At 40.3% G+C, this 14,951-nt stretch overlaps 1 protein-coding gene across 1 annotated transcript in view; it reads right to left on the reverse strand.

Annotated features, from left to right (window-relative positions):
* LOC108888703 (eukaryotic translation initiation factor 3 subunit H) overlaps positions 1 to 14,951 on the reverse strand; it is a 50,790-nt gene that overhangs the window by 14,896 nt on the left and 20,943 nt on the right. Inside the window, exons 3-4 of the mRNA XM_018684812.2 lie at positions 6,194 to 6,361; positions 1,726 to 1,825 (exon numbers count right to left, since the gene is read on the reverse strand). Coding sequence (XP_018540328.1) covers positions 1,726 to 1,825; positions 6,194 to 6,361 — 268 coding nt within the window. The remainder of the gene's footprint in view (positions 1 to 1,725; positions 1,826 to 6,193; positions 6,362 to 14,951) is intronic.

A 14,951-nucleotide genomic window follows, 5' to 3' on the forward strand; every position in this document is an offset into this window, starting at 1 on the left:
ATGTTGGCTTGTTAGATGTGTTGTGCTTGTTATGGGATCAATACCCTCGCTGCATTAATCCACCATGTGCACTGTACCAGAAACAGAGATTTTTATACAATGCTTGTCTGTGTGATAAATAGGCGTGTGTAGCATCATTTGATTCTGATAAGGTAATTTTGATAAACATTGTTTTGTATACCAAGCAGAGCATCACCTCAGGCAAACTGTAAGAGGAGACTCTGAGGCATTAGAAGTGGACAATCCTGCCTCAGGCTCTGAATGTGGAGGACAAATCAGTAGCCTATAAGGAAAATCCATAATGATATGAATGCTGTTTGTTGTACATATTGGCACAATTATCCATCTGGAGTGCTTGACAATATTTCCTGCATACTGTGACCTTTTCAAATGCCTGCAGAGTGATAGAAAAAGGTGCCTGTGAGGAAATAGAAGGACCGCATATTCTAGGCAGGACAAACTGCTCAACCCTACTAGACTTTGGCACACTTAATGCCATGCTCTTTCCAAGTTGGGCCCCACTGGACAAAGTCAAAGGTTGACTCCACAGGCTGACTAATTTGATGCTTTAGATTGTGTGCTCAAGTGGAGGCTATTGACAAATGTCTCCATAGTCCAGCGGACTTGGAGGGCAGTTCAAAGGGATGGGTCTATTCAGCGCTCATCTATCCCTGCCTTTCATTTCAAAAAAGGTGCACAATATATGCAAGCTTATGTAACATCAAATACACCAACATGAAAGGGACTGCTTTTTCCGCACATTTGAGTGGGGGAAAAATGAAACACTTTTGAAGTTTTGCATCTTTGGAAGAAGAAACATTATTGATATTCAGATTTCTAGTCTATCCTAGGAATAAGAGGACAGAGACAAGATTGTTGTAATGTGGTGATACTGTCCTTTCCTACCCTGAGCTGCCCTCTTTCAATCACAGCCTTATTGGGAACACTGATAGCTACAGATTGTGGCCGTAATAAATCATAGGAACTAATGAAAAGCTGCAGAAATGAGAAGGATCCTGACTCTGGGCCAAACACACTGGGTCAATAACAGCGTGGCTGGTAATAGAGACACACAGGTGGAGAAATACAGAGGAAACAGGGAAGTGAAATGAAATGATGCAGTTAAATTGTCCCTTCTCCCTGCAAATACACTTGCTTTTAGTGGATTTAAAAATGTACATCTGAAGTTTCTGAATGGGACAGCAATTTGAAGCCTCCGGGATTTCTTCATTGAGCTGTTAAGCTTGCATTTGTCTGTGCATGCGTGCGTGTCTTCATGTGTGTGTTTATGCAAGTGTGAGTCTGTGCACTTAGACTACCCTGAACTGCCTGGAAAATGGTCCCCTCATTACATTCATTTTTAGCTGCAATTTAAAAGCAATTACAATAAGCCTTGAGGTCAGAAAAAGCGTAAACATGGTACATTTGTTTGACGGGCCAGGACGAGCTGATAAATCATCATCATCAGCATCCATCTCCAACTGCTACTAAATGCCTCCCCTGTGGATGCACAAGCCTATATTTGCATCCATTAAATAAGCAGAATCAAAAGAGCGAAAAAGCAAAAAATTTAATTCCAGTACTCCTGTGAGCAATGTGAGCTAGTGTATTTATACATATGCACAAATCGACTTATTTGTGAACATCCGCACTTCAGCATGCATGTGATCATGAAACTCAACCACAGTGTCTTTCTTTTTGTGTGTTACTCTACAAGCTACTCACCCCTCAGGTGTGAAATCTTTTTCTTTGCAGATCTCCATGAGTTTTGGAGTAAGCCTGTAAGCCTTGAGGGACAGGGAGCCTTGGGCCGTCTTTATAGGGTCTGAAATGAGAGAGATGAGAGTTAACAAAAAAGATTCAAAACTGTACTTTAGATGATTTTCTTTGAAACAAACGACAAGGCTTTTGTTCACTTAGCTGTCCACAAAATGAAAAATCTAATTCCTTGAAGCTTTCTAAACAAATGAAAGAAAACAGAGATTTCCTAAGTTTTGCCTAGTTGATCCTAGGCAATCAGTATCATGTAAAATTTTACAGCCAAACATCAGAGGTCTTCCGTGAGCACAGTTGCTCCAGTAATTTACAATCATCCTTGAACGGCATGGTTCTAAATTGCTGGCCTCTGAGCAGGTGTTAGAGCAGTAGAGGGTTCAGTGCCTTGCTCAGGGGCACCTTACTGATGACTGAATGAGTTCAATACACTTGTCGTTCATTTTTTTCCGCCCACATTTACCCAGTCAGCAAGCTTCTCATTAGAATCCTCCTTTTCTACCCTGTGGGCAACTGTTTCCAAGTGAATACTTCAAGTCCAAAGCTTCTTGTATGTTAATTTTGCAGCTGGTTATCAAAGTTGTTCCCTCACAGTAACACAGTATATGTATGTGAAAAGAAAAAGTAGGCAGAATGAATATAATCCAACAGTCAAAGGTAATTTTTCATATTCTCAACATCCTTATACAATGTTTCAACAAAGTAATACACTGTATCCGCTTCAGAGAGGGGTGAACATTTAACTTACTTAAGATTTGATCATTTTCTGAAGATGATGTCTCATCAAGAGCCTGGTTATGAAGTTACAGAGATCTCACAAGCTCCCATGTTCTTCTCTTGCCAATAAGCAAAGCTGAATTTAACTACTAAATTTGCAAATGGAATTTGGCATCACCTGACTACACGGCTTGATACATGGCTTGTTTTCTCATTTACATAATATAGTGGTGTGTGCCTGCATTGTGCACAACCCACCATCATCAGCCAATATCAAAATATTGTCTCTGATTCAAAAGTGTCAGGCAAGTATTTGCAAACATAGAGAGAAGTCTAACTGATCTAACAATCATAAGTGTAAAAACAAAAATCGCTGTTAAAGAGGTGCTGGCTGGAGATGAGCTACCATAAAAATCAGTCAGGGATGGTACAGTACCTCCAATGAGATATATTACTTGATTGATTTTTCACTTAATTGAAATTATTTTACAGATAGAAAACATTCATTTCTGTACAGGCTTACAAATCTGAGAAGGAAGGAAGAGAGTGGAGGAGCTACTGGTCTGTCCATTGCAAAATGACATTTGCACAGCAGGTTCTCTATTTCATAAAATCTATTCAACAAACTTGAGAGTCAAGTTAAAGGAACAGTTAAAAGGGGGGAAAAAAGGGTAAAAGTAACTAGACCAACTCTAAGAAATTGCTCTGTCGTCCAGTTCTCTTTCACTTTCTGTTTCTGCTTCTTGTTACAGAGAGAAAGTGGGAATATTGGCTCAGACAGGACAGCCTCCAAACTACAGTCTACCAGAAATTTTAGTGCGGTTGTTCCCTTCCCAACAGCCCACTGTGACAAGCCATTTGCCTACAGCACGGCCAATCCCAAACAAGGCTGACAGTTGATGGCCCATCTCAATTCATGCTGGCCAATCTCCACTGAGACTGGTTGGTGACAGCCACACTTGACTGAGATAACTCTCCTCCATCTACAGGATGCTTGGTGATGAAATTAAAACTCATGCATGAGCTAGTTTGAGGTCATAGGGGCCTCTTGAAATTCTCTTAAAAATGAAATAAGAAATAAAATTCTCTGATATTTTTCTCCTGCAAAAAGGGTTATTGATCTTTTAATTCAGTTTTATCTATTGTGATTGATATACTAAAAAATTATGATCAAACCTTAAAAAGAAAATATGGACATTTCCTCAGATACTCAAACAGAATATTCAATTCTGTATGCAGAATTGATGATGTACTATCAGGAACATAATATCCCTGACTTGAAAGCTGGACCTGAAGAGCTGTTTGCAGGTTAGCTCTGTGCCTGTCCATCTTTACCTCTTCAACTGTTCACCTCTTGTAAGAAAACTGTTGTCATGGTGAACATATTTAACTAAGTGGTTTAACAACCTGCTCTAATTCTGAGCTGTCACTGGATGGATGCTATTAACTCGCCAGTTGGCCATCTGATTGATTCATCCATTGGCATAAAATGACCTGCGAGCTAATGACGAAGAGAACAAAAAAGAAATCAATTTTCTTTCCCTTTGACTTTAAACAGAGATAATGTCAATTCCTCTGAGGTGCTTTGATCCATTAAGCGCTGCATTATTGATTGACATTAACAGGAGACCTCGTTTAGAATGAGGAAGGGCTGAGTGAGTGACTGCCTGAGTGGCCTGCTGGCTGGCAGGACTAGATCAGAGGGGTTCATGTGTCAGATGGTTAAAATTAATCTTTGTCTATCATGGATTTGTACCATCTGACAACATATCGACTCTGAAGTGATTTTGGGGGGCCAGAACAAGGCAGGGAGGAGCTCCAGCACTGAAACATTGATGAAATTCAAAGCTGTTTTCATCATTTTTTAAAATGACAGTTGTGGTTGCCACCTCTCTCGACTTCAAGTGAGTGGATCAACACTGAGCTGTTTTAATGAAAGATTTTTATTTCAGGTCAGTGAGCTTGTAAGACTTTTTGTGCCACCCTGGCTTTACTTTACTCTTATTTTTTGGTTCATAAACCTGGAGGAGGTAAACTCAGCACATTATAAGGTGTGCAATATGGGCAGAAAATACTGTCTTGATACTATCTGGCATTTTGACAGCATCTATATTTGACTGTATGTCTTCAGTTTCTGGGAGTCACATTTTAGCACCGTGTGTGTGTGTGTGTGTTTATATATATATATATACACACATAAAAGCTAGCAGGACTCTCACAGAAGCCAGCAACAAATTAAATATTACTTTTGTAATTACTTAATGTGCACGTATCCATTAGTGATACCACCTCTGATCTCAATGACCAGTTGGTGTGGTAATGAATTATCATTTATTTAGACACTGAGGAGTTAAATACACACTTACATACTGACAGGTTTTAATTCACTGTCATGTAGGTTTTAATATTGCTGTCATTTGTAAGAAAGCTTACACCATCTGGGATGGCAGTTGTGGTGCAGCAGTTATGGGAAGCTCTTAAAGGTTTTTACTGTGAAGCAGGTGCAGGCACATGACGTCCGTAAGTGTCATGTTAGTTGCTACCAGTTACCTTGTTAGCCCTGTCTATTTTTCCACTGCCTCTTCTGCTGCTGGCCTCGGGAGGGCTGTAGACAGACATAGGTTCCGCAACAGATCGAAACATTTTTTCAATTGCTGTTGATGGTTTACTGGGAAAGAATAACTTCAAACATTAGCGGTGTTACCTACCTCTATACTACCCATGCATCCTGCTACCCTGTTCTTTGACAGAGGGTGGTCTAAATCCAACTTTGTACAATGTGAGATGACATTATTGCAGATCTGTACCAAAGAAAGGTTTTTAAAAATATATTTTCAAGCTCTTCAATCTATTTGAAAACATTCTTGATGTCAACGGGCATACTTGTGAAATTTATCTTGAAGCGTAAATCTAAATCTAACCATCAAGATGGTTGTTTTTTAACATTTCTGCCAACCCCATCTAATCTTTTCCTGCATCTGTCAGACTGATTTATTGCTGAGACTCTGAATGTGAATAACAGTAGAATAACTTAAGACTTCTGGGTGGCAGTCCTATTCTTGGATACCTATTGATTAAAGAGACTGAATTCGACTTGACTGTTTAATCATGTCTGAAACCCTAATGTGTATGAACCATAAATGGTTGTAATCAACTCAATGTGGTAGTGGATCTGCTCTCCGCATTTTTGTTCCCTTACAACTTTGTCAATAAAACATTTCTTGGTTGTTATGACGATAGATTGGCCATGAATGAAACCGCCATGTTGCCTTTTTCAGCAGTGACTGACTGTTGAACCTGTCTTGCTTATTCAAACACACATAATGAGCATGGGTTTATATTTTATGTCACACAGAATAGAAATTTGGCCTTGGTTTTTAATCTTCAAACATAGTTTAGTGTCACATCGCAAAATTAGTAATTAGTAATTAATTCTTTTTTTACTTAAATTTCAATTATTTGTTATGTATCTGATTTGACTACAAATCATAGGAGGATTATATATTATAATAATAACAATAATAATGATATTAATAATAATAGCAGACTGTATTTTAACCTAGTGGTGCTAGCCTGTCTGGACACAGAGCCACCCTCTTCTTTTAGGAATAGCTGGAGTAGCCATCTTGAGCAGTAAATGCCCCCTTTAGTTGATTTGGGTGTAATATGGTAAGTATACACAGTCTCTTTAGGGTCTACTCACCATAAATGAGTACGACTGACTCTTCGATGGCATGCTGGTAGCTGAACTGGGAGTCGAGCAGCGCTCGGCTGACAAAGGAGCCATAGTAGGTGGATTGGTACCAGCCCACATGCAGATGGTCAATGTTGACGTGACGCAGAGAACGCATCATCTCCATCTGGTACTGGACTAGAGGCAGAGACAGAGGGGTAGGGATGGAGAGAAAGGAAGGAAGTCGGTGAAAGAGAGAAAGGGAAGAAATTTAATTCACAATTAACTTCATTGAAATTAGATTAGGTTTTTTTTTGGATCTATGAATATCTTATATCCATCTGGAACCGGACATGGTGTACAGACAGGAGGGAGGGAGAAGATGTGAGAAATATGAGAAACAGTGAAAAAAAGAGCAACAAGGATGTGAAGGAGAAATTCATTGAAATAGAGAAAAACAAAGGCTCCATTTTCTGTTATCAAGTGGTTATGGTGGAGATTTCTAAAATAAACATCAACTGGGATCAAAAGCCACCCTTTCATTCCTTAGGTCAGTAAATATATCCTGGTGGGGAGACAACGGCTGGATAGATACACAGACAGGCTTCAGCTACTGGAGAGAAGGCTAGATACATTACGAGCAGAGCCATTTCATTACGCCAGACACATCCTAAGGACGGGCAGCCAGAAATACAAACAACCTGCCTCGCTGGTTGTAAGTAACAACCAAAGCAAGCGAGCAAAACAGCATCTCCATGCAGGCTAGCTGGGGGAGGTTGATAAATCAGGGTGTTATTGGGCAGCTGTGGCCCCCTAGACCCCAGTCTGTAGAGCACATCCCTCTCCTGCTGGGGCTGTTAACAAGAACAAACTGAAGAGGTGGAAAAGAGGGAGGGTGGAATGCAGGGGGGAAAAGAAGAGCGAAGATAGAAAAGTGGAGGACAGATGAAAGAGAGGAAGAGGGTGTTAAAGGGAGAGGAAAGGGAATAAGAGGGGAAGTTAGTAAGAGAGCAATGGTGGAAAGGAGAACAGGAAAACAAAGAAAAGGGAGTGAATGGAAAAAAAATGAAATGTCACCTTATTACAAGGGCGACATTTCTCTCTTGGTTTCTTTCTAACAGCCTGAATTCGACTCCTGGTGGTGATGTTATGTAAAGCAGGGAGTGACTTCAGTCAAAATATATTAACATTTCAGTTGGTCACTTCTAGGCATCTGACCTAACTGAGTTCATGTAGCACTCACAAAAGACTCAGAACTACAGTTTTGGGATCAGCAGAGTCTGAAATAATGCACATAATGCTTTCTGGTTTAAATGAATCAACTTATCCAGTCTTTGACCAGACTCCCACAAACAGACACATACTTTTCCCTTTTCAACTGTCTCTGTAGTACATTATGCATGCATGCATGCGCACACACACGCACACACACACACACACACACACACACACACACACACACACACACACACACACACACACACACACACACACACACACAAAGGGCAACTGTCCGACCACAATCAAACATTCAACTCCTGCAGGAGTGCTACATGGGAAGGAGGGCAGCACCGCGGTGCTTCTTCCCCGATAATAAAATCTTAAAATCTCTCTGAATTTTAACAACATTTGGATTGGAGCACTGGGTAGGGACAGACAGGCAGAGTGGCCCTATTCACAGCCTGTCCTGCAGGGATGGCCTGCATGTACCAATCTACCCTTTTAATCTAGCCTTTTCTTTAGTGATTGACATGGTCAGTGAGACAAAAGCAAGCAGAGGAAATGGACAAGAGAATACATGGGGTAAGGAGGATGGGGAGGAAGGACAGGAATTGAGGAAGATGGAGTTCATGAGGGGGAAGAGAGATTGCAGACCGTGTATCAATTCTGTGACAAACCACAGGAGGAGTACGTGTCAGGTGGTGTCTGGCACAGTGTGTGTGTGTGTGTGTGTGTGTTTCTGTATTTCTTAGCTGTGGTTCTTAAGTGTAGTAGCACACCCACAGGAGAAATGTGTGTATAGTATATTTCACAGAGAAAAATTAGCTGGTAGGGGTAGCAGGTGGGAAAAGATTCAAGTGTCTTCTTTGTAAGTCTGTAGTGACGAATGAGAAGTAGGTGAGAATTAAAACATGGAGTGGGAGAGACAACTAACAGAAGAATGTGTATGGGGAAAGAAGAGGGTGTTTGTGACAGACTGAGAGTTAGTCTGTTGGACAGAGGCTCTGCCCAGGGGCTGGCTAGCAGCAGACTACAAGACACACAGAGCTGAGTGGAGAGGAGCGGCAGCCTGCCACCTAACTACTGTATCTGTCTCTGCACTTCTATGCCTTCTATTCTATCAGTATGGGTACTTACCTCTCTGGCAGCACTGATGCGTATACCTGACCCAACACCCTATCATTAGCGGGCAAATTGTGCACAAAGTGATCTGTCTCTAAACGAAAGCTGAAGGCTGGAGGATTGACAACAGAGGCAGGAAAACTAATCAGCCATCCCTCCTGCCTTATCCAATCCCCAACTCTCTTCCCAGTTCTTTGTAACCTTAATGTGTGGACAGTATCTTAATATGCAGTGTCACATCAGTTTGTTTTTATAAAATTATGACTTTCCTTTTAGACTAATCACTTATGACTAACAAAACAGATTAGATTTGTGTGGGCTTTTTGCCTACATCGAAACTCTGCATCTCCTCTTCATTCGGTGTCAGTCACTAACTCCTGTTTCACAGTATAGTAATTTTATCAATTATCATTTAACTATCATTCATATCACAATTCCTTTTACATACATATATATTACATGTTACATACAGGCATTTTGTTTTGTTATGATTGTAAGTATAATTGTCCGCTAGGGCTGGGCAATATGGGAAAAAAATCATATCACAATAGATTTTTCATATCGGTCAATATCAATATATATTACGATATAAATCAAATCACTATTTCTGTACAATATAGAGGTTCCTTTTTACTCCCGAGTGAGATGTGAAGATACCATAAGGTAAATTTTACGGACTGCCCCCTTAAATGTCGACTATTTGATGCAACAGTCAGGAAGACCCTGATTCAACTCACAAAATGTCAGTGGATGAGTTGTTACACTTTTTTTAGCCATCTCACAGTTCATACACTGCACTGCAGGAGCAACAGGCTGTAAACTTTACAACCACATCTCGTCTTAAAATGACCAAACAACAAACTAACTGTGGGGTTAGATACTTGATGAAAGCAGAGGGCAGAACGACGGCGTGAGGCAAGCAGTGTGCGTGGCTCCGATTCTCTTCGCTCAGGTGTCAGGTGAGAGTTGTATGCTAGTCACGAGAATGGACACAGCTAAAGCGGAAACTACCTGTGTTATGAGAAGTTAAGAGCGGCTGACTGTGTCAGAGAGATAACTGAGCTGTGAGCAAGATGCCAGCTTTATGTCTGCAGTGTCTTCACTATATACATTTTATAGTGACGGCCCAAAATGGGAAAATTATTGCCGCTACTGCAATAGTCCATTATAAATTTGCAACTTGCATGTCTTGTATGTCTATCGAGGAAAATTTAGCTAATAATTGCAGTCAGGAGAATGAGTATGTGTTAGCCATTAAATCAGCCCACCCAACCCCTTTATAAACTGTATTTTAACCTGTGTATTATTTAACGCTGCGATGCATTATTAGGTGTCAATATGCACAACACAACCACTAGCCTTGCTTTTCTATTAACCTCCTAATCCACAGTGCATTCAAAAGCCAATGACTTTTCCTTCATCTGATGTTAAGGTTTAGAGTCACGGTGGATGCTGGCGTTATTAAAGCTGTCTTCAAATTCTACTCAATGTCCTTGAGACCTCTTTACAATGGGTATTGTTCTGAATCTTAGTGTGGAATTCAAAGACTTAATTGTGAAAAGGCATGGATCTGGGGAAGGTTATGCAATAATTTCTGAAGTGCTGAGAATTTCAAAAGCGCAGAGTTGGCTCCAAAGAAATTAAAAGAACACGGGATTCCACAGTGTTTTTTGCAAAACTGGTAGGTTAACTGAGCAGCCAAGAGCAACCAAGTGACCAAGACTCTGAGGAGCATGCACACAGAGATAGAGATTCTTGGCAGAAATTATAGTTCATTCTTCAGGGACAGCAACATGTAGCTCAGCCTCTTCACAACATATTTCATTGTTTGTTAGGGAAACAGATATTGGAGCCAAATGGTGATGTTCCACTCAATTACAAATATAATAATACAAATTTCAAACTGTGATTCTGGGGAAGATTTATCCTCTACTTAAGACAATGTCACTAGTCATGCAGCTAAAGAAGGCAATGCATTGGCTTCATAAACATTGATACGTTCCAAATAACTGTTACACTTGAATTTCTTTGTACTGTTTGTATTAATTCTAATATATGTTAATATTTTTATTTGAAAACATCACATTGTTGCAAAGTGATGCTGAGGTTTTGTAGTGAATTGCCTCTTTAAGGCAAGTGTCGAGAAGTCTTAGCATATAGAATATCATACTGTATTGACATTCCCTGAAGCAGATGAACGCTACAAGGTAGGGAGCGGTCTTCAAAGTATACAGGCCAAACAGAATTGATTAAAACATGTAAAAACATTGTATGGTCCTTTAACTAATTTACATTAAAGTCTACAACAACACAAAATGTAACAGAAGGGGACTGAATGTTTTCTGAAGGCAGTAAGGAAATTGACTTGTAGCCTCCCCATCTGGAGCTTCAGCTTCCACTAGAGATTCAAGCAGACAGGCAGACTTACAAACAAACTGCTGCACCCTGTACCCAGGTTAGAATGAAATAGACAGAAGACACATGCAGACAACCAATCGACATGCAGTCTGATAGCTAATAGAGATTCAGATGGCTGAGTGATACAACAGGCTAGTCAAGCTCAGCCACTACAGATCTAATATAGACAACAGAGCATTGTACATGTCATAGGATCACCACCTTGTTTATTCATAAAACAAGACAAAATGGCAAAACAAACTGTGCAACTGTCTGATGTTAGTGTACGTGTGCGCATTTATGTGTGTATTCCACAGTATAGTATATGTATATAGTATATGACTTATCATTTTAGTGTTAAAAAGAAGCAATAAGAGATAATGAAGACTGACAGCAAAGTAACAATGACCTCCAGAATCAAAGATTCAAATACGACAAGGAGAAAGAAGAAAAGCTTTCCTGCTTTCTGTACTTGAAAAGGGAGAAAAGAGAGGCATGTGATGGGAACTGGTTAGGGTAATCTGGATAGCGGAACATGAATGAATAATGTTTTCCCTTCTTTCAACGATCACAGAGGTTGAGGCGACCCTAAGTAAACCCTGCAAATCAATGGAGCCACTCTGACAGACTGTAGAAGAATCCAGTCATTGGCAGGGCAGCTCAGAGATGTTTCACTGGTGATGACCAGAGTGTACATGCTGACAAATATTTCTGAGATTGATCATTATCTAGGAAAAAATAAAAATGAGGTACCAGTGTTGATATCTGTATTTTTCTTCTGTATTCTTCTTCTTCACTCTCCCTTTCTAAAAGTGCATCATGGGTCACTGATCTGTTTTGGGAGAGTCCTGACATGATAAAGTTACAACAGTACCTTTGATATCTAGATCCTGCCATCCCAAAAAATGCAGGTCCCTGTGCGACAAGCTAGTTTAGAAGCCCTCCATATTCTGTTCAAAAAGAACAAAAACTTCTTGCTCCCTATTGGTGCATTAGCTAGACAGCTGGTAATATTCTGTGGACATAACGGCAGCATTAGCCAGAGAATAGCCAATTTAACAATATCATCAAGGCACAACGAGGGAGCATGCGCCACCGCTTGCTATTCCTCACTCATTTCTACTGCCCTGCCGCCTCTCCTATCAATCAATCTGGGTCCCGAGGCCAGACAGGGAATGAGTCTGCCCATTCCCTTAGCACTGCATGATTGTGTCTGTGTGTGTGTGTGTGTGTGTGTGTGTGTGAGACAGGGAGAGGGGATGGTGTGCATGCGTAAGACAGAGACAAAATGAATGCGTGTTTAAAAGAGTATGTGTGAAACCATGAGTTTGGTAGGGGGAAGCAGAAAATGAGGAGGAAACAGGACGTGATGCTGGGTGAGAGCACAACATGGGGGAGAGCAAGAATGTGTTTTTGTATGTGAGCAGGTGGGTGTGCTTAAATGTGTGGAAAACTCACTGGAAAGAGAAAGTGTGAGATGTGTGAAGCCTAAGGATGCTATGCTGTACATCTAAAGCAAGTGCGTGTGTGTATGGTGGAGTGGAGGTATTTATCAGCTGGCAGCTAAACTACACCTTGGGCAGTACATGTTAAGAGTCATAATCAACAAGGGACTACCAGTGTGTGTGTGTGTGTGTGTGTGTGTGTGTGTGTGTGTGTGTGTGCATGTGTGTGTGTGTGTGTGCATGTGTGTGTCTTCGCAATGAACCGGACAGATAGTCCATACTCTAATACTCAATGACACAAGAGGTGAACTGCATCAGACCTTGCATGCTGCTGCAGGCCACAACATCTCAGCACAGGCAGCAAGATGTGTACGAGTGTGTGTGCCCCTCTGAATGTGAGGATGCACATATCTGTGTGTCACAACACATTCTAATCACCACCTTGACAGGCTGACGGGGCCTTGCCTGGAAAGTCTGTTGTGGTTGCACTAGCTTTAGTTTATATCCACTAATGCCAAGTTAAGCAGGTGAATAATAGAATAAAACTGTGTCAAATGTTTGAAGCTTGGTGAGTTACATTGCCTTTATCCTCCATTTCCCTCCTCTACTTCCTGAGTTTGGTGAATAGAAAATCTGAATAGTTTAAAACGCTGAGCCAATCAGTCCTCAATCAATAATAACCTGATGACATTATGTGAAAGACTTCCTCTCTCTTAGTCACAATAAAGGTAGAATGCTGAGCTTTAGATGGACCACAGATCAAAGATGGTTTATAAGAAATGGTGAGGAAAAAACTCTTCAAAGCTCAGTTTTAGAACAAAAATATTCAGCTGCAACTGAACCACACTCCATAAAGCAGCAGCGATGTTCAGCATGGTAAAAGTCAAGTAAGTCTTACCTTACATACCCTGAGCATAAAAAAAAATACATTTTTTACTTTTGGATGACCCATCAATATTCTCAGCTGACTCTGAGAAAAACAAAAAGCAGTAATTCTGAAGTAACTGACAGGGCTGCTAATTTTGCTGAAAATTCTAAATATTCCTCTAATTCCACATATTCAGCCTGGGGTGCTCTGTGGTGACAACAAAGCATGCTCATCTTGGCATTTCATAAATGCCTTAGAGCTACGAAAAAACAATGTTTAGGTGCATTACAATTTAGAGACACTTTATTCTACCAATATGTTGCTCAGTGAAGTTCCACAGCTCCATTTTTTTTCATCTTACCCTTAGGACTCAGCACACCAAGTCTAATTTAATGAGTCCACACTCCTGACCCATTCTTTCAACACAGCTGACAACATACTTTTACTCTGCACTCTATACGGACATTCATATACCTCTCAACATAAAGTCTGCTATTGTCTACTATGGAGAACAAAGTGAATCTCAATATTTGAAGGCCTTGAAACTACCTGCCTGTTCTGGCTTGTTGTTCTACTGCTGCTTTCCTGTTTACCTTTCCTCCTTTAACCTTGCTACTCTGGATTCCCTAAAACAGAATACCTGATGATAATAAGGCACTTTTCTACTCCTCTGAGTCTGTTCATCACATTACAAATCACCAGTATACTCTGTAGAGTCATCAGCCCCTGAAGACCAAGTGTTCCATTGACACGGTGAGCATTTTGGGTAAATATAATTCGTTTTTTGAGGGGAAAGCTCAGTCCTCATGGACTGAAATATAATCAGGCTAGAAAGTGAAAATGACATTTCCACAATGAATAGGGGGAAAAAAACAGACGCAAAGTTATTCTCAAGGACACTTCAGTTCTGACATCATCAAATGCACAGCAAATTCTGCGCCCTTGAGGTGAGACGTTTAAAAGGTGTGCAACTGAGGCAAAACTTGACATTCTCAAAATGTATATTGTTCTCTATATCCATTTAACATGAAAAAGGCAGTGATCAAAAGGTCTTAAAATACTGTTTCCTCTATAAAAAGCCTCTGCAGACAAAGTTTCAACAAGTTGCTCAAGTGTCATTCGTTAGGCTGTGCTTTTTTTTCCCCACTCATATAGTACAATATACCAATAAGGCCTTGAGCTAACTGACATTGCCCTTGAGCGAGCTCATAAGTGCTTCCTACGTAAGCTTTGGATTGATTTCTTTTATTTGTTCTCAATCTCTTCTTCTCCATTTTCTCTATTTTTGCTATGAAAGCATGTACACATATAAATCCAGGTACAGTTGGAAAGGGCTGGCTAGGCAGCTGTTCTCAAGCAGGCATAGAGTCTGGTGGTGGCTTCCAGGCAGCACTTAATGCAGCTGATAATAAAGAGAAGCCAAGATTTAAAAAGATGAAAAATAATCATGTACATAGACTCTTATACTTAACCCCCTTACCCCAGAGGAATAAAATAAAATTGACACCAGAAAATAGAACCAACCATGTTAAGAGACAGTTTCAATTAAGGTGCAGACCAGTTAGACACAACCAAAGGCAGTTGCACCTCAGGAGGGGGGGCACATGGAAATATTTTAAGTAGCTCAACAGTTTAAAAAAATAAAAATTATCATAAAAACAAAACAAAACCCACTGAATCAGCTGTTGTCTATGTGGTACATCCTTATAATGTGAAAGCAAATGTTTAATTAAAG

The sequence above is a fragment of the Lates calcarifer genome, linkage group LG15, assembly GCF_001640805.2.
Source record: "Lates calcarifer isolate ASB-BC8 linkage group LG15, TLL_Latcal_v3, whole genome shotgun sequence".
In the NCBI taxonomy this organism is placed as follows: domain Eukaryota; kingdom Metazoa; phylum Chordata; class Actinopteri; family Centropomidae; genus Lates; species Lates calcarifer.